The sequence below is a fragment of the Cyprinus carpio genome, chromosome A1 (assembly GCF_018340385.1).
Source record: "Cyprinus carpio isolate SPL01 chromosome A1, ASM1834038v1, whole genome shotgun sequence".
NCBI classification, from domain to species: domain Eukaryota; kingdom Metazoa; phylum Chordata; class Actinopteri; order Cypriniformes; family Cyprinidae; genus Cyprinus; species Cyprinus carpio.
Window position 1 is genome coordinate 7,337,171 of NC_056572.1, and position 22,629 is coordinate 7,359,799.

Below are 22,629 nucleotides of genomic sequence, written 5' to 3' on the forward strand. Positions count from 1 at the left end.
ATATATATATATATATATATATATATATATTAATGTTTATCATTTAATTGTAAAGAATATAGGACCCTATTGGTACCAGAAGACAGTTTATTATATTTAATGCAGATGTTTACTTAAATGATTTTTTTTTCTTAGATGAAACATTACTGAGTGATAAATACATAATTTTATAATATATAAAAAAAAATGATTGTGCATGTATGGTCTGTAATATTTGATATTTAAATACCATTCACGATTTTCTTAATTAAAAGAAAGAAATAGTTTTATTCAGTAATGATGCATTAAAACGACCAAAAGTGACATAAAAAATGTATCATTGTTTCCACAAAAATAAATTTGACAACTATTTTCAAAACTGATAATAATAAAGAATATAAGAAATGTTTCTTGAGCAATGAATTAGCATAGAATGAGTTCTGAAGGATCATGTGACTGGAGAAATGATGAAGACTGGAGTAATGATGCTGACAACTCAGCTTTTCCATCATAGGAATAAATTACTTTTTAAAATATTGTATATATTAAAATATTAAAATGTAATAATATTTCACAATATGACAGTTTTACTGTATTTTAAATCAAGTGTGTGTATGCCGCAATGATGAGACTACATTCAATAAAATAAAAAAAATAAAAAATAAAATCTTAGCGACCCCAAACTTTTGAACAGTAGTGTAGGACTCTACGTAAGTAAATAAATATATAAATTAGTTTTTCCTTGTATCATCTGAAACGTTTTCATTCTTCTACACAGTGCAAGTCAAAAGAGTAAAACGCTGGCCAATTTAGATGAGGAAAAACATCCTCTGTTATCTTTAGATGTCAAGAGAAAAGTTGTTTATGAGTTCAATGACTTCATCAGGATTTAATAATTTCCTTTCAAAGCCTCTCCTCCCTTTCCATCCAATCGTGCCCTAATATGGGTAATCTAATTAAACATACATTTTGTCATGTCTTATTTAAGTGCTTTATTTAAAATGTGTGTCTTTATTTGAATGCTGTGGTGCATGAAATGGGTCTATGGCTCATTTGAGACAAGCTTCTTCAAATCACATTTAAAAAATATGTGGGCTGCTTTTTTATGAGTAACAAAATAAACTCATGTTTCTGTTGTGGGTAAATCCGTCAATCAGTGCCTATGTCTATCTATAGTCATAGTTGCACCACCCTGAGAAAATAGCAGCCACCCTCAATGCATCCTGGGAATAATCCTGGGAATAATTTGATTTATCAGGCTCTTTTCTGTGTATCTCACTTAAGGGATCATCATTTTAAAGGAAATATTGAAATACATTTCTGTATTGTTTTGCTGTTACACACTGTAAAAAAAAAAAAAAAAAAAGTTGGTTATTAGAGTATGTTTTACAAGAAAATAGTAATAAGGTCTTTCTACTTCAAAATTTCACATTTAATTCAATGTGTTATATGCCGTTTATTTGTAATTATTAGTGAAAATTACTAGCAATTTTTTTTCAAGGCATTGGTTCATGTTCATGATTCTTGAAGTTTTGTTTTTAATTTTATTAGTTTATTTTTTTGTTTCCAGTCTGTTTAGTTAATGGTCACACAATATCCTGTATGCAGTTCCTTTAACGCAGAGACTCAGAGACTAATATATTTTCAAGGATGCTGAAATTAACTGAATGCACAAACAAATGCAACAGTCCTCTTCAAGTTTCTCACAAAACAATCATAGCAAAACAGATGCCTTTTCTGTATCCTAAACACATGTGTTTATCTTCCACTCCTATCTTTTGCTAGCTGTAGTTATGAAACCACACTTTTTCCCACGTTCCCAAATGGTCATTTCCCATTTTTTAAAGTAAATTGTTTTCACATCTATTTATGGTCCATGACAGATTTATGGTCTCGGGTGATATTCCTAAAGTATGCACAAGAAAAATATTACAAATCCATGTTACAGTACTGTATTTTGAGTCATGATACCCACGTTTGGAAAAGGATATTGTTCAGCTGGATCTGTAGGAGTGATGTTTTAGTCTAGAAATATCATGAGTATGGGACGATACTTAGCTTGTGTCTGGTCATGAGAAGACCACAAACTGAATGTTAATGAGGACTTTGATATTTGTCAGTATGTAGCAACGGAGGCATTTAAGCACTAATGGGGTCTCATTTGCATGACCTGAATCAATAGGATTGTTTGATGGCTTTTGCTTCATCCGGAACGCTATTGACGACAAGGTGACACTGGTGACATGAGCAACGCTTTGTTTATTTGTGTTGTCAGTTCGTTCTAGCTCACAAAATGGTGACAGACATCGATCTAGACCTTTCAAGACATCATTTAGCATTCGAATGCCTATAGGATGGATGCCTCATCCTGACAACACCAGCAGGGAATTCTGTTCTGCGGGAAGTCTGTTTTCCTCTTTAAGTAACTCACAGACTAAATAAAGACTTGTGTGTTGGGGAAAATGCCAAATGCATAAGAAAATATCCTCTGCAGTCTTAGTGTCTAGTTTTAGCTCATGCTAAAATGGTTAGTGAATCAAATCGCTGTAAATGCTTGGGAACGTGAAACCACATCTACAGTATCCAATGGTTTCAGTAAGCCAAAGATCTCCTTAGAATATGATGGGCGAAACTTACATCTGTTGAAACATTTGAATGAGTGAAGTGGTGGTGGTAATACTTTTACTCATTCGGAAAGATTCAAACACGTACAGTAGCTTTCCCTTCTGACTCAAAGCCAATAAAATAACGCAAGGTCTTACAAAGAAAACCATCACACATAGTTGCTCAAACTGAAGAAAACGTGAACATTTTAAACAGTATTAAGAAGCTAAACTGGCCTACAAAGAGAGATATATGGACTGAAGAACCAGAAGATGGACATATAAGAGAAAAGCAACAAAATGTAACATTCCACACTCTTCAGAGTCTTTCAGCAAGAATGAAACACAAGCCAGATGCATCTCTTTTTCTCCTTTTTTACATTTTCCTCAGCCTGTCCTGAGGGCATTAAACTGAAGGTCACTGTCCTGAAGGTCAAAACAGCATCCAGTACACCAGCAGTGCTCTCCACAGAGCTGAAACAGAATTATGTAGATAAAACAACATTTGTGGAATCTGGAATGTTGTGGGGATGAAAATTAGAGCGGATGGAGAATTTGATCTTCTCCAGTGTAGCTCATTGCGTAAAGTCCTCTCTTCAATTTAACTGCATTTGGGAAGTTGACACTTTTTGTGTGTGTTGTGGAGAACATCCTTGTCGACCTCCTTTTAGAACATTATTGGATTTTTTGAGTATGTTCTGTTTTCTGTAAAAAATAAAAACAAGAGGAAATTTTTAGAACACAATCCAGGTTTACAGGTTTCATTTGTAAATTGAAAATTATGAATTATTATTGTAAAAAAGTTAATTCTTTTATTAAGGATGCATTCAACTGAACAAAAGTGACAGTAAAGACAAATTTATTTATTTAAAATAAATCTTTATTTTCATCAAAGAATTCTGAAAATTAAAGTTTCCACATATTATATTCCACAAATTACTAAAGAGTAGATTAACAGCTGCTGAAAATTCAGATTTGCCATCACAGGAAATGGTTACATTTTTAAAATGTATTAAAATAGAAAACAATAATCATAATATTTGACAATTTTACTGTTTTTACTGTATTTTTAATCAAATAAATGCAACCTTGGTGAGCTTAAAAGACTTGTTTCAAAAACATTGAAAAAATTTTACAGGCCCCTAAACTTTTGAACGGTAGTGTAACAAAAATGAAAACTAAAATTAACTTGTGGTTATTTTTTAGTAAGTTTTGGGAGTCATGAAAATGTACTTTTATTAAAGTTAATGAAAAGGTGGGCCTAATGTTTGATTACCATGTTTAAAAACTCTACATAATTAAAATATGATAACTAAAAAAAAAAAGAATTATTTACTTCTATTTTTAAAATATTATATATAATTTAAAATGTCCCTTTTCTCGAAAAAAAGAATTTTTGCACATCATGTGAAACAGACATTAGACTGAATGAACACCTAGTCCAGTCTAGTGCTGTGCCAATGTGTAGCAGATTTTCTCCACATTATGATAATAAAATTATCACAAGGTGTAATTCAAGTAATTTATCATGTAGCTTTAGCTGTCTCACGGAGGGGGAGAGTGCAAGAACAGCCAGCTGCAGAAACAGATAAACGGGTGGAAGGGCGGCGCTGGAATATTCATGCGGTGAGCCTTTGCTTACACAGGAAACTTGCAATTAGTCCCCAGCCTTTTGATTCATCTATGTGTTTATTTGCTAATGGTTTCACTCTGAGACAGAGGGAGCCGATGATCTCATCTGTTTGGTGACACACGGTGTTGCTGAGAAAGACTGATGGGAAGGGGAAGTGAGGTCAAGACAACAAGTCTGAATAAGCCACAGCTGAAACTGTGCACATAAATACACACTGTATACATGAGCGTATTGATAAGCAAGTGTTTTGCACAATAATTTATTTTTTATAATGAAAAAAGAGTCATACTTTTATTCAGCAAAGATGCATTAAATTTACCTTCGGGTTGTGTTCAAATCCCTATAACACTTGTGGTGATCCCAGTCAAAAATGACCGGGGCACAAAAAAATAGCTTATAAATCTCTTGTTATGCAATTATATAAACTTGAGTACTCTGTGTGTGTATATATATATATATATATATATATATATATATATATATATATACATATACACATATATGCCATTCTTTCACTCTTTATATATAATTGTGTGTGTGTTCTGTGTTTTAATATTAGTATTTAATATATGTATTTCTATGAAAAGGGGCCATTTCATCTAAGTTTCTGTTAAATTCAATACCTTGTAACAAGCAGTTGTCCTCCGGGCTTCTGCATTGCTCTGTCTCCATGTCCAGACTCATTGGATCTGTGTGAACAGAGAGTGACAGCTGACAAAGCCTGCTGAAAGACTATCGGCTTGAATGAAACTCTCTGAGTGTGTGAGAGGGCGTCTCACCATGTGTGAGAGAGTCTGATGTGGTGGCCTGCTGTAGGGCCTGCTCAATCTGCCCTCTCCGCTTGGACTCATATTCCAGTGCCTCCTGTAACCTCCTCTTTGCTTTCTTCTCCTTCTTCAGACGTCTCTGAATGGTGGCTGGATGAGAAAAGATAAGGGGAATGTTCCATGTGTAAACATCAAATGAAAAAAGATGATTGCTGGTTTTTCAATTTTCCAATATATGTATTAAAATGCAACATATTACCTCGACTGTGTAGTTCAGAGGTGAGCTGCCTCTCTAGACTCTCTCTCATCTCTCTCTCTCTGTACAGCTCCATCTTGAGCTCTCTCCTCTCTTGCTGAAGCTGTTTCTCCTGCACACGCGCATTCTCCAAAGCCACCTTTAGCAGACCCTGCAACATGTCTATGTTATTGATGCTGGACATGTTTGTATGAGTGTGTGTGTGTGTGTGTGTGTGTGTGTGTGTGTGTGTGTGTGTGTGTGTGTGTGTGTGTGTGTGTGTGTGTGTGTGTGTGTGTGTGTGTGTGTGTGTGTGTGTGTGTGTGTGCATGCATTCCTTCATGGCCATACCTGGACATTAGTAAGCAGTGTCTCAACAGAGGAGAGGCCATCTGTGAAAAGAAGGGAAGCAGGGAAGCCAGAGGACAGTGACTGAGTTGGGACCTTCTCAAAGATTGTTGGCTTCACTGCATTTTGTTCAGCTGTAAAATAATAAACACAAAGGGATGAATTCAACTGATCAATTAGCTGTCAAAGCAATGGTTTAGCTATGAATTTAAATTGTCATCATTTAGGCAGTTTCAAATTATAATTAACAAACTCTAAAACTGTAAAAAAAAAAAAAAAAAAAAAATATACTTGTTGTAATATAATTGTTGTTGAATCATAAAATATTTTGGTTTTATATAGAGGGGAAATTTTTCTTTTTTTTTTTTTTTATGTGATATAATATTTAAAACTGAAATAAAAATTAATAAAAAATGATCTAGACATAAAAAAATGGAATAAATATGACAAAAACACAAGAAAATTATAAAACTTTAACTAAAATGAAAAAGAACAAAGAAAAATTACAAGAAACTAATTCAAAATATTTATAAAAACTATACTAGTGTCACAATGATACTAAAATAGCCCAATCCTAAAATAAGTAAGGTAAGATTTTCATCAAATAAAAACTTTTTTTTTTCTTTTTGAAGAATGTGCAGAATATATAGCTGCTCAATTTTCTGCAGTCATTATCTCCAGTCTTCAGTGTCTTCAGAATCAGAAAGTTCAAAAGAACAGCATTTATTTGACATTTTTTATAACATTACAAAAGTCTTTACTGTAACTTTTGATCAATTTAATACGTCCTTGTTAAATAAAAGTATTAAATCTTCCTGACTCCAAATTTTAAAACAGTAGTGTATGTCTGTCGATATATGTTTTTATACATTTGCTAGTAGCTGCTGAAGCAAAACACGAGCATACTATTTTAATTGTTTTGAGACTACTTGAGTATAACACCTAGAATATCCCATTACAACATACAGTATACCATTACATCACCCAACTAAATGCAATATAGTGGCTCTGTGTAATAATTTAAATATAATGAGAGCAGAAGAGGTCAGAAGAGAGGCTTTTATGTAATGTTGGGTTATGTTAAAATTTATTTTTTATGAAATTTTGTTTATGTTGAGGAAACTCACCCCTGTCGTTGGAAAGTCTGTTCATATGCAAAGTTGAGTCTGTCTCCCTTTGTTCATCATGAACATCATATGCTACAGAGAGAGCAAGAGATATACAAAGACAGCAGATAAATGAAACAAGACGTTTCTGAGTAGCACAGACTATTGCCAACATATATTGCTTTGTGCTGTTATTGTGTATGCAGCAGTCATTGCAAGCCTTGTTGATTAGTTTAACATCTTTTTTCCTCAATGGAAATCATATAATGCTGTTTTCTATGGACATTATATGTATGATATTATGAAACAAGAGTAATATCACACTTCAAGATGAAGATGCTAACCACAATAACTGGGTCTCTGTAAATCCACTAACATTTAGAAACTACATTTTTTACATATGTATGTACAGTGGGTATAGAAAACCCTCCCAATAATCACATTTTGTTGCTTTGCAGCCTGAAATGAAGACGGACGCAGATTTTGTTTCATCCTGCTGTATTTACTCAGTGTAACTTATAACATCCAAGTGAAAAATATAACACCAACATGTCAGTAAGTTGGAAAAAGGATCACTGGTATTTGTTGAACCACCTTTTGCTTTAATTACAGCCTGAAGTCTGTTGCGATATGTTTCTACTAACTTTGAACATCTAGACTTTGCAATATTTGCCCACTCTTCTTTGCAGAACCGCTCAGGTTCAGTTAAATTTGATGGTGAGCGTTTGTGGACTGCAGTCTTCAAGTCATTCCACAGATTTTCAATGGGGTTTAAAGGGTTACTCCACCCCAAAATGAAAATTTTGTCATTAATCACTTAGCTCCATGTCGTTCCAAACTCGTAAAAGCTTCGTTCATCTTCGGAACACAATTTAAGATATTTTGGATGAAAAACGGGAGGCTTGTGACTGTCCCATAGACTGCCAAGTAAACTGCACTGTCAAGGTCCAGAAAAGTAAGAAAGACATTGTCCGAATAGTCCATCTGCTGGACTTCTGAGTTCTGATTCTGTATTTTTTTTTTATATATATTTTTTTTTCTGAAATGTTGGTGTTTTATCTTTCACTTGGATGTTATAAGTTGTACTTAGTAAATACAACTGGACAGAACAAAACCTGTGTCCGTCTTCATTTCAGGCTGCAAAGCAACAAAATGAACAAAACCTGTGTCCGTCTTCATTTCAGGTTTTAAAGCAACAAAATTGAGGGGGGGGGTTGATTGGTTCTGATTGGTAATAGCACATCGCTAAGAGGTTGCTAAAGTGTTCTATGTGGACTACAGGCCAGTGACAGGCATATTTTCAATTATATGAAAATATATATATATACAATTGGCTCTGAGTGATAGCTCTTAAAGCTACTGTCTGTAATGTCTTTTCAATGTTTTAATCATATATCAAAATAATGTATTTGAATTAACCTACCATCCAAAAGTTTGAGGTCAGTAAGATTTTTTTGTAGATACCATTTTACATTATTTCAGGATTCTTTGATTCCAACAGTATTTACTTGATATAGAAATATTTGGTAACATTTTAAATGTCTCTCCTGTCTTCATCTGGTCAATGTAATGCATCCTTGCTGAATAAAAGTATTAATTTCTTGACATTTATTATTTATTTTTTACATACCCCAAACTTTTAAACAGTAGTGTATATCCCTTTGTATACTGTTTGATTAATTACGATAACTGTAATCAATTAATCATCATTTTCATCTCATTAATTTGACACTAACAGTCCTACTGAATATGTAAACTCACTTGTTTTTTGAGGAGAGTGTGTGTAAGGCTGTGTGGGGCTGCTGGGAACTGAACTAGTTTGTTGAGGTGAGGGTTCAGTTTTCTGAGGAACAGTCCCATCTACAGATGGTGTCACGGAGGGACTCTCTTCAAAACACTCCTGCTGAAATGAAAAAGAGGAAATTCAGTCCTGTAAATAATCACACAAACACACATGCATAAACTCTCCCCACGTGACAACACATCTTCATCACACCAGTTCACCTGAAATGAAAGAGTTCTGACTTTTTGTCTCACAATTCTGACTTTTTTTGTGAAGAACTGCGAGATGCAAACTCAGAATTGCAAGATATAAACTCGCAATTCTGAAAATAAAAAAAAGTCAGAACTGCAAGGAAACAAGTTTCAATTAGGTTGCAACTGGGGGGGGGGGGGAGAGGGGGGGGAATAATAAATAATTTCAAATGCTAAGAAAATAAGTCAAAATTTCAAGATGACAATTTAGAATTCGGAGGGAAAAGTCAGAATTGTGAGATCTAAACTTAATTATGAGAGAAAAAGTAGCAATTGTGTTTCAATTATTATTATTTATTTTTTTCATTATGTGGCAGAAACAAGCTTCCATACTAAGCTGTGATTTGTAACATGGTTAACAACCTAAATCAGGTCTCAAGCTACTTGACCAGTGATAACCTAAAGCAGTTTAGACCTTTTTGGACCAAGAGGACCAGCAAACTGCCTTAAATGACTTAAAATAAATAAACTCAAGCTAGAACTGCGTGAAAAATCCTTGAAACGCTGCATCAAAAGAGCTTGTAGAGTGTGTGTTTTAGTGTTTATGTGTAGTATGTCCTACCTTGATGGCAGATGTCGGCCTGGAGTCGGGGCTATGCACCTGTGCATTGGCAACCATGTTGGCAATTGTATTAAGGTGGTTCATCTGGTTCATTGCCATGGCAACAGAGGCAGGAGGAAGTCCAACAGGAAGCAGGGGATGGGGCATCATCATAAAGGGCAGGTCCAGTCCTACGAGAAGAAGAAAGAATCAGGGAATACTGTAACTACTTAAATTTAGGTGTGTTTATCACCCAGATCTATTGTAAGGCTTCAGATTAGATTTGAAATTTAGTCATATGGACTATTTTATATGAACTGCTTTCGCATCATTTTTTGAAACTTGAATGCTCTGGTCCCCATTAATCATCATGATAATTGAAAACAGAAAGTCATACAGGTTTGAAAGGGTGTGAAAGTGAATGGTTAATACTCACTGTTGGCCAGTAGATGGGTGTGTTGGAGAGAGTTGAGCTGAGAGTTGTTCAAGCTGTGTTGAGTTTTCTCTGAAGCAGGTGATGGATATTTCTCTCTCTCCCAGGACAATGCGCTAAATCCTGTTTAATCATAAAAGAGTATGAAATGGTGAAAAGAAATATTCACAATAAAGATAATCATCATTCTATCATAATTACATTTTAGATTTCTGTTATATATATACACACACACATTTCTATCTATATGTCTGTGTGTGTATGTATGTGTGTATCAAAAATAACTAAGACTGGAGTTTGTTAAAAGTAATATTCATTGCTTTAGGTTAGCTTTAAGAGCACATTTAACCACATACTGTACACATTCACACACAAATATACTCAGACTAATGAACTTCAAAAGATATCCCCAAAATAAGTCATCAGAATACTGTAAGATGGACATATATTATTTTTAGTGAAAAAAGGGAAACATTAAATTGTAAGTTGCCCAGCGACCAGCAGCAACAATGAACTGAACTGATAATCTATCATCAGCATTCATGTCAGTGCCATTGGGAGCAGATGGTGTTTAGGTGGCAGATTTGTGGTGAAGGAATCAATGATAGCGCAGGATGAAGTCGGTCCCCTTAAGACTATCACATGCTCCAACCAATAAGGTCTTCACACGACCGGACAAAAATAACCTGATTAAAAACAATAAGCTCCCTCATTACAACACAACACTATGCTGCAGATACATTACAGCACCACGGCAACTTCACAAGCTGGGCCCTTCACCATGGCATAAATACTATACAATAGAGCGACCATCTGTGCGACAATCTGCACGTCCATGGAAATCAAGACTAGTGTCAACACAAGCTCACATATCTTGTGGGACTGAAGTTCTAACGTAAGTGAGAGGGTGCTAATTCACAGTAATCGGACAGATGAAGATGGATGAGAGGAGGGAAAGCAAGAGCAATCAGAGACAACAAGAGCTGCAGCTGTAGTGCGAAACACACTAAAACAAACACAAACATGCACATGTACACACACGAACATATGGTACATTCTCCTGTGTCAAGTACTCAAATAGAAACGACGTTCAGCTTTTGGTCAGATGTCTAGAACACTGTGTACTTGTAATGTCAGACAGATCATTTTCACCAAGTGGTTGATAAAAAATGTACTGCCATTTTCAGCTGAAATGACACCTAGTGCCAATAAAACACCACCAACATTTATTCCTGTTTACACCACTTCTGATTACATGGGCAGATTATCAGTTATTAAAGACTTGCACAATACTATGTTATGACCTCAAAACACTCTTACCATATGCATGATTTGTAAACATTTTGATGTCTGTGTCACATATGTGTGCCTTTTCTGATGTAGTAAACTTGCTCAGTAGCTCATCTGGTATGGTACCACACTTATGATGTGGAGAGATTGATTACAAGTCCCATGAGTCACAACACTTGATAAAAGAGCTTAAAGATTTGTAGAAGCGTGCTAAAATGGCATGGTTGCTTCAGCAAATGTGTTTTTTTCCCTCACGTTTATTTTGTGAACACTCAGTTAGGTTTATTGTATGTGATACTGTATGTTATTTTCAAATGGATAAAGCATTAACCTTTTACATTTAATTCCTGAACTACTGCAATACGTACAACAAACAAACAAACAAAACAATTACGTTCATTTGATTTTGGAAAAACCTTAAAATGCTTTTCATGCCACTTACTGGAGTTTCACTTTGAAAGCACCAACCTGCAAGAACGTGCAAGAAGCAACTCAATATCACTTTGCAAAAACCAACGAATGAGGGAAAAATGAGACATGATGGCAAGGTCAAAACTGTCTCATTAAAATGGTTATTGCTCACTTTTGAGTATTTTTGGCCGGTAATTAATTATAGTAATTTGTATCCTAGTAATTAAGCACCAGATGGTCAGCTTGTCTAGACTGTTTGATCAAGTGAGGAATGCTTTAAAAGTCAACTAGAAGAGATTTGTGTTTCTACATGTTTGCTCTCACCAAAATAAACACACATACATTGGCTGCACAAAAAACTATTGATTTAAACAGCATCTTAAAAATGAGGGCAACTTCAAACAGACAAGATGAGAGAGAAAGGGGGTGGATGGGTGAAGTTTCAAAAATGCTGACCATATGCTCACAGGGAGAGAGGGGCAAACAGATAATGTGTGTGTTACACTATACACAACTTCCCTGCTAAGCGCACGTGGACATGAAAACAAGCACACATGTGCTAACATACACCCGCATTCGTGCACACAGAGCACACCTGTTTCTGTTAACGCAGGCTATCACCCGTATGACAGGTTTCGGACATCTTGTTAAATAATGCATGGAATTTTTCTTTCAACCTGTCAAAGCAGGGGGGAAAAAGTATCTCTCACTGTCTCTCTCTTCTCTTCTGATGTCATCCTTGATGCTGATTTTCCTTGACTGCATTCCATCTTTCTGATGAAGGCCGTTTTTTTTTCTTCTCTCCTAAATTCTGCTTGTCCACAGCTGTTCTTACTAGGAACGCTGTGCTCTCTTCCTCTTAAACTCTTGTGAGAATTGCCTTTGAAGTTTACATTATCTGTGTTAGTTTCAGCCACAGTTAGTATATGGCTGCTGTGTTTGAAGTCTCAAGATTTTATGTGATGCCTGAAAATCTGTCTAGCAAGTCCTGATTGGTGTAAACACTTAAAGAAGTGCAATATTTCTCATATGCACACACACAAGCATTCAGAAAATTGAGGTAAGATTTAAAAATAAATAATAATAATAATAATAAATAAATGTATTAATCAAGAATGCCTTAACATTATCAAAAATGACAGTAAATAATTTTGTTAGCTTTCTATTTCAAATAAATGCCTTTTTTAACTTTCTATTCATCAGAGATAATACTGTATACTGTATATACATAACAGTTCCCTCAACATATAAGCAGCACAACCGTTTTTAACGTTGATAATAATAAGAAATCAAGCAGCAAATGTAGAAAAAAGCTAGCAAATCTGCATATTAAAATGATGGATGAGAATGAAGGATCAGACAATATTTTGCCATTTTAAAACTTCTATTTTGTTGTGTGTTTTTCCAGTTTTCCAGTTTTTTTGCTAGTCTTGAAAAATTAATAATGCACATTTTCTGGTTTCACATGTGTTTCATGAAAAATGTCCCATTTTAATAATATTGTATTATATCATGCCAGATGGGTGAGAAATAAATATAAATATGAATACAAATAAATATAAATAATATAAATGTAGAGAAAAAAAATAATACATATTAAATATATAACTAAATAATAAGTTAAATCAGAGAAGCCACAAAAGGCATATCAGTTGCACGCTTTTGAAATACTTTGCATCATCCACAAATGATGCATCCAGTTATGCACACAAATATTGTGCATATATAACATTATCCATTTATACATCTAATTTTGCTTGGCTTGTATGCACACACACAAACACATGCACCCCTGCAAAAAATGTCTTGTTTCATCTCTAGGGCTGGTGTACGATTAACTATTCACCTGTCTGTTGTTGGTGTTCTCTAAATGCACAGTCAGGCAGCAGTCATTAATGTCACCATTAGTCTCTGTAAACCAAGCACAACCCTGCAACAAGGGCCCCCTGAGCGAGCTCTGTGATGGGGCTCATCTCACCCAAAAGTCCCAGGTTACTATTGCAAGGCCATCTGTCTGGTACATCTACAGATTGTACTTTAAACAAGCTGCCTTAAAGGAACACAAACACACATTAACAAACAAATTGTGAAAGCACAAGCCCTACCTGTACCTGTATTAGAGTTGAGCTCATCTGAATCGAATTCTGAGCCATTATGGGTCTTGTGTAGATTCATCATCATCTTCATCTTCTGTATCTTCAGAGCTTCAGCCATCGCAGCTGTTGTTAGACCTGCAACACATTCAAGCGCAATATCACAAACAACTGTGTACCCAAAACACTCCACTGATATCTCACCTGATTATCTTACACAGCAATGAGGTAATCAAATGGAGACGCTTCTGCTTCACGTGAGAATAAACTCACATGCGTCTCCTCAACAATTTTATTAAAGATGTCAACAATCTCAAACAGAGCTCAGTTTTGCCAAGATAATAAGAATTGTTTATTGGTGATATTAAATAGAAATTTCAATAGTGATTTTAGGTTGATGTTGTTCTTGAGTACTTTATAATAATGTTTTAATGATGTTTGGAGGTGTGCTATTTATGAAGCACATTAGGCTAAAAGTTACAGCAATAAATTCCTTAGTTGACAGTAAATGGATGTTGTCATCAGCAGCAGGGTTTAGTCAGAGCAACTGGAGGGTCACAGTGAGATAAGGGACCTGAATTAGCTCTGTTGGACTGGACTGCATTATTTATATAAGCATATCATGGAAGTCGTCCAAGAAATAGCCATCTGCCAATCAATCACTTTAAACTCCTCCCACCACCAGCACAATTAGCTAGGCAAAGAGCTCTGGCCTTGGTTTCCCTTGGATACTGTCAAACAAAAGGAAAAAAAAGTATTGATTGCTGACAGACGGTCAATTCTCTGGACTAGTGATTGATGTTAAAATTGCTGCCTCTCTCATTATAATTCACATTTTTAAGTCACAACATAATATAATTCACAACACTGTAACTCTAAAGATGTCTGTTGTGTGTTTGTAATAGTGTGTGTGTCTGTATGTTTTTGCATATGAGTTTGGGTGAGCGTGTGTATTGCATTTGACAAGGTCACGATTTTCCGTCACATTGTGACAAAGAAGAAAACTGCAGGTGAGGCTGACTGCTGATAAGGAGAAAAACAATGGACCATTAACACACACACTCTCTCTCTCACACACACACACACACACACACACACACACAAGTAAAGAGCAGCATATTCCCTCAGTAGAGCATTGGCTGCTTGACTAATCATGACTTTAACACGTCTATGTAAATTCTGACTGTCTAAATCTAGAATACAGCTGTTGCATGAGCTTCGCTGTGGACTCATGGGAAAAACAATCTTCAGAGACTTGAGTTGAGTTACATAAGCTTTTTGACAAGAAGGAAAGCATTCGTTCATGTGAAGGGAGATTGTCCTGAGGGGGTAACTCTATTCCTTGAGCTCTTACGGTATACTAGAAACAAAGTCACGGTTACACACAATGTGAGAATAGTTAAGATTATATGTACATTTATACAAAAATCATGCTTATTAAAAGCTGAGAAACTGAGCTGTTTGATGCAGCTCACCAGTATAGGAATAGTTCATCCAAAAAACATGTAATCACTCTCATATTGTCCAAAACTCATACTTAAAGGGATAGTTCACCCAAAAATCAAAATTATGTCATTAATGACTCACCCTCATGTTGTTCCAAACCCGTGAGACCTCCGTTCATCTTCGGAACACAGTATAAGATATTTTAGATTTAGTCCGAGAGCTTTCTGTCCCTCCATTGAGAATGTATGTACGGTATACTGTCCACGTCCAAAAGGGTAATAAATACATCTTCAAAGTAGTCCATGTGACATCAGAGGGTCCGTTAGAATTTTTTGAAGCATCGAAAATACATTTTGGTCCAAAAATATCAAAAACTACGACTTTATTCAGCATTGACTTCTCTCCCGGGTCTGTTATGAGCGCGTTCACCTCACATGAGTTTTGTGAAGGGATCACTCGATGTAACCAGATCTTCTTGAACCAGTTCACCAAATCGAACTGAATCGTTTGAAATGGTTCGCGTCAACAATAAGCATTAATCCACCAATGACTTAAGCTGTTAACTTTTTTAACATGGCTGACACTCCCTCTGAGTTCAAATAAATCAATATCCCGGAGTAATTCATTTACTCAAACAGTACACTGACTGAACTGATGACCGAGCCAGATAACGAACGAAACATTGACTCGTTCTCGAGTCAAGAATCGGTTGCATCGGTTTTCGGATCACCGGTAGTGATGGGAAGTTCTGTTCTTCTCCGCGAACCGGTTCTTTCAGACAGTTTGATTCAATAAACCGGTTGCCGAAAACGGTTCACCAGTTCTTTTGCGCTCGACGTAATGACTTCATTGGCAATGATTGCCCTTGATTGAAGCCTTCGGTTTACCCGTGCTCATAACATTAGCACAGAATCGGTTCAGAATCAATCACCAAAAGAACCAGTTCAGTTCAGACGCGCTGAGTGTCAGTCTGAATCACGCATGCGCAGTATCATCAGCTCCTCGGTTCTCGAATCGGACGCGTCCGACAGAAACGGTTCTTGACTCGAGTGATTTTGAATTTTTGGTTTTTTATTTGTGTAGTTTGTGTTAGTGTACTGTTTGAGTAAATGAATTACTCTGGGATATTGGTTTATTTGAACTAAGAGGGAGTGTCAGCCATGTTAAAAAAAGTTAACAGCTTAAGTCATTTGTGGATTAATGCTTATTGTTGATGCGAACCGTTTCAAACGATTCAGTTCGTTTTGGTGAACTGGTTCAAGAAGATCCGGTTACATCGAGTGATTCGTTCGCGAACCGGATGTGAGGTGAACGCGCTCATAACGGACCCGGGAGAGAAGTCAATGCTGAATAAAGTCGTAGTTTTTGATATTCTTGGACCAAAATGTATTTTCGATGCTTCAAAAAATTCTAACGGACCCTCTGATGTCACATGGACTACTTTGAAGATGTTTTTATTACCTTTCTGGACGTGGACAGTATACCGTACATACATTCTCAATGGAGGGACAGAAAGCTCTCGGACTAAATCTAAAATATCTTATACTGTGTTCCGAAGATGAACGGAGGTCTCACGGGTTTGGAACGACATGAGGGTGAGTCATTAATGACATAATTTTGATTTTTGGGTGAACTATCCCTTTAAAGCACAGTAACTTAAAATTAAGTCTTTTCCTTATAAAAAGTTGTCAAATGATTTTGGAGGAGTACTTTATGATACAATTTGTCATTTTTTGAGCTTGGCAATAATGAAAATCACCGGTCAATTTAGTTTTATGAAAAAAAGCAGCTTGGACATTCTGTTAAATATCTTTATTTGCATTCAACAGTTAAGTTTGGAATGAAGAATTATCATTTTTGAGTGAAATATTCCAGGTACAGAGAAAATTATTAGAAATATACACATACAGTATGTATATATCAATAAACATTTTCGGGTTTTATCAGCAACCTTTGGGGTCAGAAAGATTTCTTTTTTCTGTCAATACTTTAAAATCAATACTTTATTCACCAACGGTGCATTAAATTCGTTAAAAGTACCAATAAAAACATCTATAAAGTTGCAAAAGACTTCTATGTCAAATAAATGGTTCTGTTTCAACATTGATAATAGTAAGAAATGTTTCTTGAGCAAATCAGTATATTAGAATAGTTTTGGAAGGATCATATGACACTGAAGATAATAATGCTGAAAATGTAGCTTTGCTATCATAGGAATATATTACATTTTGAAACATATTCAAATAGGAAACAGTTATTTAAATTTTTTATAATATTTCACAATATGAACATTTTTGTCTGTATTTTTATCAATACCTGCAGCCACGATGAGCATAAGACTTTTCAAAAACATTAAAAAAAAACACCCCCAAACTTTTGAACGGTAGTGTATACAGGTGCTGGTCATATAATTAGAATATCATCAAAAAGTTGATTTATTTCATTAGTTCCATTCAAAAAGTGAAACTTGTACATTATATTCATTCATTACACACAGACTGATATATTTCAAATGTTTATTTCTTTTCATTTTGATGATTATAACTGACAACTAAGGAAAATCACAAATTCAGTATCTCAGAAAATTAGAGTATAACTTAAGACCAATACAAAGAAAGGATTTTTAGAAATCTTGGCCAACTAAAAAGTATAAAAATGAAAAGTATGAGCATGTACAACACTCAATACTTAGTTGGGGCTCCTTTTGCCTGAAATACTGCAGCAATGCAGCGTGGCATGGAGTCTATCAGTCTGTGGCACTGCTCAGGTGTTATGAGAGCCCAGGTTGCTCTGATAGTGGCCGTCAGCTCTTCTGCATTGTTGGGTCTGGCATATCACATCTTCCTCTTCACAATACCCCATAGATTTTCTATGGGGTTAAGGTCAGGCGAGTTTCCTGGCCAATTAAGAACAGGGATACCATGGTCCTTAAACCTGGTACTGGAAGCTTTGGCACTGTGTGCAGGTGCCAAGTCCTGTTGGAAAATGAAATCTGCATCTCCATAAAGTTGGTCAGCAGCAGGAAGCATGAAGTGCTCTAAAACTTCACGGTATACGGCTGTGTTGACCTTGGACCTCAGAAAACACAGTGGACCAACACCAGCGGATGACATGGCACCCTAAACCATCACTGACTGTGGAAACTTTACACTGGACCTCAAACAACGTGGATTGTGTGCCTCTCCTCTCTTCCTCCAGACTCCGGGACCCTGATATCCAAAGGAAATGCAAAATTTACTTTCATCAGAGAACATAACTTTGGACTACTCAGCAGCAGTCCAGTCCTTTTTGAAGCGAGATGCTTCTGACGCTGTCTGTTGTTCAAGAGTGGCTTGACACAAGGAATGCGACAGCTGAAACCCATGTCTTGCATACGTCTGTGCGTAGTGGTTCTTGAAGCACTGACTCCAGCACAGTCCACTCTTTGTGAATCTCCCCCACATTTTTGAATGGGTTTTGTTTCACAAATCCTCTCCAGGGTGCAATTATCCCTATTGCTTGTACACTTTTTTCTACTACATCTTTTTCTTCCCTTCGCCTCTCTATTAATGTGCTTGGACACAGAGCTCTGTGAACAGCCAGCCTCTTTTGCAATGACCTTTTGTGTCTTGCCTTCCTTGTGCAAGGTGTCAATGGTCTTCTTTTGGACAACTGTCAATTCAGCAGTCTTCCCCATGATTGTGTAGCCTACAGAACTAGACTGAGAGACCATTTAAAGGCTTTGCAGGTGTTTTGATTAATTAGCTGATTAGAGTGTGGCACCAGGTGTCTTCAATATTGAACATTTTCACAATATTCTAATTTTCTGAGATACTGAATTTGGGATTTTCCTTAGTTGTGAGTTATTAACATCAAAATTAAAAGAAATAAACATTTGAAATATATCAGTCTGTGTGTAATGAATAAATATAATATACAAGTTTCACTTTTTGAATGGAATTAGTGAAATAAATCAACTTTTTGATGATATTATAATTATATGACCAGCACCTGTATATGAGAGTATTATAAGGTATATTCTTCTGTTTGTGTCTATACACCATTATAGCCTATTATATGGAACTTAAATACTGTATCCCTCTCCTCTCCTCTCCTCTCCTCTCCTCTCCTCTCCTCTACTCTCCTGTCCTGTCCTGTCCTGTCCTGTCCTGTCCTGTCCTCTCCTCTCCTCTCCTCTCCTCTCCTCTCCTCTCCTCTCCTCTCCTCTCCTCTCTGTCTTTTGGCACCACCCCCTGCTGTCTGTCATTGCCCTAAATGACAAACAAATCCAAAAATTCCAAAACATGCCAACATTTGCTGCAGTTGTAGATTAAAGAAAGTGAAAATAAAATATTTTAATAAATGTCAAAGTCAAGTTTTACTTAACTAATATTTACAACTGAGAGAAACAATATCATGCCATTGTCACATACCTCAGATCCCATTATCTTGAAATATTTCTTATGTTCGGTAAGAGTACAGAGCTACAAAATGAATGTAGATAGTACAGCTCAGACCAACAAATTGTCAAAAAATGGATGAAAAAAGTAAATTTCATTGAAAAAAGTATCAGTTTTTCAATGTATCAATCAGTGTTTTCAAAAGTATCAATCTGAGCACAGTTTGAAATATTGTTCATATCACTTCTGAAGCTCTAGAGAAACAAAGAGATTGTCCTGGGTTTTTTTTTTTTTTTTTTTTTTTTTCAGGCAAACAATCTGAGAAGCCTCTCAATTTCTGTCTAAGAGAAACAAATGAGATATTAAACTAATTTCTGATTTTCTTTTCTATGGAAGCAAACAAAATGGTAAGCAAAATACTGCTATATCTCCATTGTGTTTGCTTGCCTGTTGTACAGTATATTTCTATTGGAATATAATCACTGATTCGCTCATATGGTGCCACCATTTGTTTTTGTTTTTTACCCAACTGTCATAGCCCCAAACAATGACTGAGCACTTGGCAAATCAAAGCAAACTGCCCTACTCTCATTCCTAACGAGTCCTGACATCTGGCACTTGACGATGCCAAGACACTAAGTGACATCTCCACGGTAACTGCTCAAACAAGGCAGAATATCACTGCACAGTCTAGCGCATCCTCCATGGAGACCCCACAACTTTGTGTGTGTGTGTGTGTGTGTGTGTGTGTGTGTGTGTGTGTGTGAGAGAGAGAGAGAGAGAGAGAGAGGGAATACTTTTTGCAGTGCCTTTACTGCACACACATACATATACACATGTGCTGATAAAGTGTATACCAGGTGTATAGATTTGAAGAATGGATTAGGGTCTTAAAAATGTTGATCTCTCTAACATCACATTTATGGGAGTATTTTTTTAATTAATTAATTAATTTATTTATTTATTGACCACTGTGAAACAGAGGTCATTATTTTATTGTGTACACTCATACTGGCCTCATCAAGCTAAGTAGTTTCACTCTAATACAGGGGAAAAAAATATATTCATATTTTATACACAAAGCTCAAGATTACTGAGTGTATATAATGTAATTTGTTGTTATTGTTAAATAAAACTAAAAATAGAACTATTAAAAATAATTTAGTTAATTAAAGTTAAATGAAGCTGAAATATAATATAAATATTAGATGATAAACTTGATAAGAAATTAGATTTTACATTTTTAGATTTTAAATTAGAAACCAATTGCCTCTAACTGAGAAAAAAAGCTGCAACTAAAGTATAAAATAGACTAAAACTAAAACTGAAATAAAAAATTATTATAAATTAAAGCTAACTGGAAAGATAAAAAATAGTAAAATAAGTAGTCGTATTTCTGATCTTTACCCCGCAACAAGACATAATAAAAGAAATAATATAATAGTGTGTGTGTGTGTGTGTGTGTGTGTGTCATATGTAATGTAGTAGGATAAACTTATTGTGATGGTTGAAAATTGAAAAATAACAAACATAAATAACTACTGATATAACCACATACACGATAGAGGGCTGCCGTTTAAGAATAGGCCATAAAAACTGTCTATGATGGTTAACGCCCAGGTACTTTGGGTCTATGGTGGAACAATATAAGTTCTTGAAACTTAAGTTATAACTTTCAAGTGATAAAAAATGAAGAAAAAAAAAAAAAAAAAAACAGGCAAATTACATTTTACAGACATTATCTTGCAAAAAAAGGCACTGCTTCCTGAGACTTAACCATAATTGTCTAAAAGTGGGAAGGACATGTCCCCTTCCAGGTATAATGATTGCTACGCCCCTGACTCTGGCAGAAATAAGACATTTTTTGGGGCAGATTTCAGTACATTTTCAGCATCCACCCTTCCCAATGTGATACAGTAGAGTTGAGAAGCAAGGACGGGGGATGTGAGGCTTCTGGCCAGTGAGAGGAAGGGGGAAATAGAGAGGGATGAACAGATGGATGAGTGATCCCGCTGGGGTGTGTCATTCATCACTGTCACCCGTAAAGGAGGTGCATGAAAGATGACCGAACAGAGCGGCAGAAAGGGAGAGAGAATGAAAGATGAGCAGAAGGACAGCAGAGGAGGGAGTGATTTAAGCATATACTTTTCATATGTGTTGAAGGAGGCTGTGAATGAGTAAACTGAGGCTCATCTAAATTTACAGGGCACTGAACATGGTGAAAAACGAGACGGGTGTGTGTACGGTTGGGTTTACCTGTGGGTGACAGCAGGGCTGGAGACAGAAGGCTGTTTGCTCTTTGGTGGAGGATTCTGGGGCTTTCTTGCAAACCGGCCCCATAGGAACGCTTCGGTGGGCGGCCTGGACGAGAGCTGTGAAGGGTGTAAACACACATTAGTATTGTGCCCATCATTAAGGACAACAGAGACAGACAATAGAGAGGATTTCTCTGAGAACCACACCACTTTAGAACAATTACACATTTAAAGTGAATAAAAAAACATTTTTTTCTATTTAATATGTAAAAATAGTAATGAAAAAAGTAGAAAAACAACAACACTTTTAAATGAAATTACAGCTACAAGTTCGACAGGAAACATCTTTAAAACTGAAATTTTCTAGCATGCCAAAATTGACAGTTAAATCACTGATAACAGTTCTGCATTAAATTGAGAAATCTTCCAAGCAAATATTTCACCCGATTTTCTTCTCAATTCCTAGCATGATTACTGATATATAAAAGGGCAACATTAAAAAATATATACACAACCACATATCAAAAACAGTAATATTGTGATTTATTGTTAAAAATTAAATTAAATGTTTTCTATTTTAATGTTTTAAAATGTAATTATTATTTTTTTTTTTTTGCAGGATTCTTTGGTGAATAGAAAGTTCAAATGAACTGCATTTATTTAAAATAGAAGCACTGTGAAACATCATATATATATCTCTACTGTCACTTTTGATCAAACTAATGCATCCTTGCTAAAAATATATATTATACTGACCTCAAATTGTTGAAAAGTAGTGTATATACACTTAACATATCTAATGTAGATATAGTTTCTAAGTTCTGGAACTGGAAAGGCTTTACAAAGGTCAAAACAAAAACATTTTTGTAAATATATTTTCATGTTTTTATGCCCATCTCTGCTGACAGGGCATGCAGATTACCCACTCGCTTTTTACATGCTAACATGAGCAGTTAGCTCCATCTTAAATGAGAGCACTTTTAAGACACTATACTTGAGCTGGTTCAAAGGGTGGGCTAGACAGTACACTGAGAACTAAAGTGTAATGACTGGACCGAGCAGACATCTTTAAAACC

At 35.6% G+C, this 22,629-nt stretch overlaps 1 protein-coding gene across 3 annotated transcripts in view; it reads right to left on the reverse strand.

Annotated features, from left to right (window-relative positions):
• Positions 1–2,218: 2,218 nt before the first annotated feature.
• LOC109063029 (dachshund homolog 2-like) overlaps positions 2,219–22,629 on the reverse strand; it is a 35,227-nt gene continuing 14,816 nt past the window's right edge. Inside the window, exons 2-12 of one of the 3 annotated variants that reach the window (XM_042731827.1) lie at positions 21,555–21,670; positions 13,486–13,611; positions 9,683–9,802; positions 9,268–9,437; positions 8,433–8,571; positions 6,693–6,764; positions 5,569–5,699; positions 5,242–5,389; positions 4,995–5,132; positions 4,839–4,904; positions 2,219–3,287 (exon numbers count right to left, since the gene is read on the reverse strand). In XM_042731827.1, coding sequence (XP_042587761.1) covers positions 3,250–3,287; positions 4,839–4,904; positions 4,995–5,132; positions 5,242–5,389; positions 5,569–5,699; positions 6,693–6,764; positions 8,433–8,571; positions 9,268–9,437; positions 9,683–9,802; positions 13,486–13,611; positions 21,555–21,670 — 1,264 coding nt within the window. In that variant the 3' untranslated portion in view covers positions 2,219–3,249. Of the gene's footprint in view, positions 3,288–4,838; positions 4,905–4,994; positions 5,133–5,241; positions 5,390–5,568; positions 5,700–6,692; positions 6,765–8,432; positions 8,575–9,267; positions 9,438–9,682; positions 9,803–13,485; positions 13,612–21,554; positions 21,671–22,629 lie in introns of all 3 variants that reach the window. The other 2 variants (XM_042731897.1, XM_042731753.1) reach the window with 2 other exon arrangements.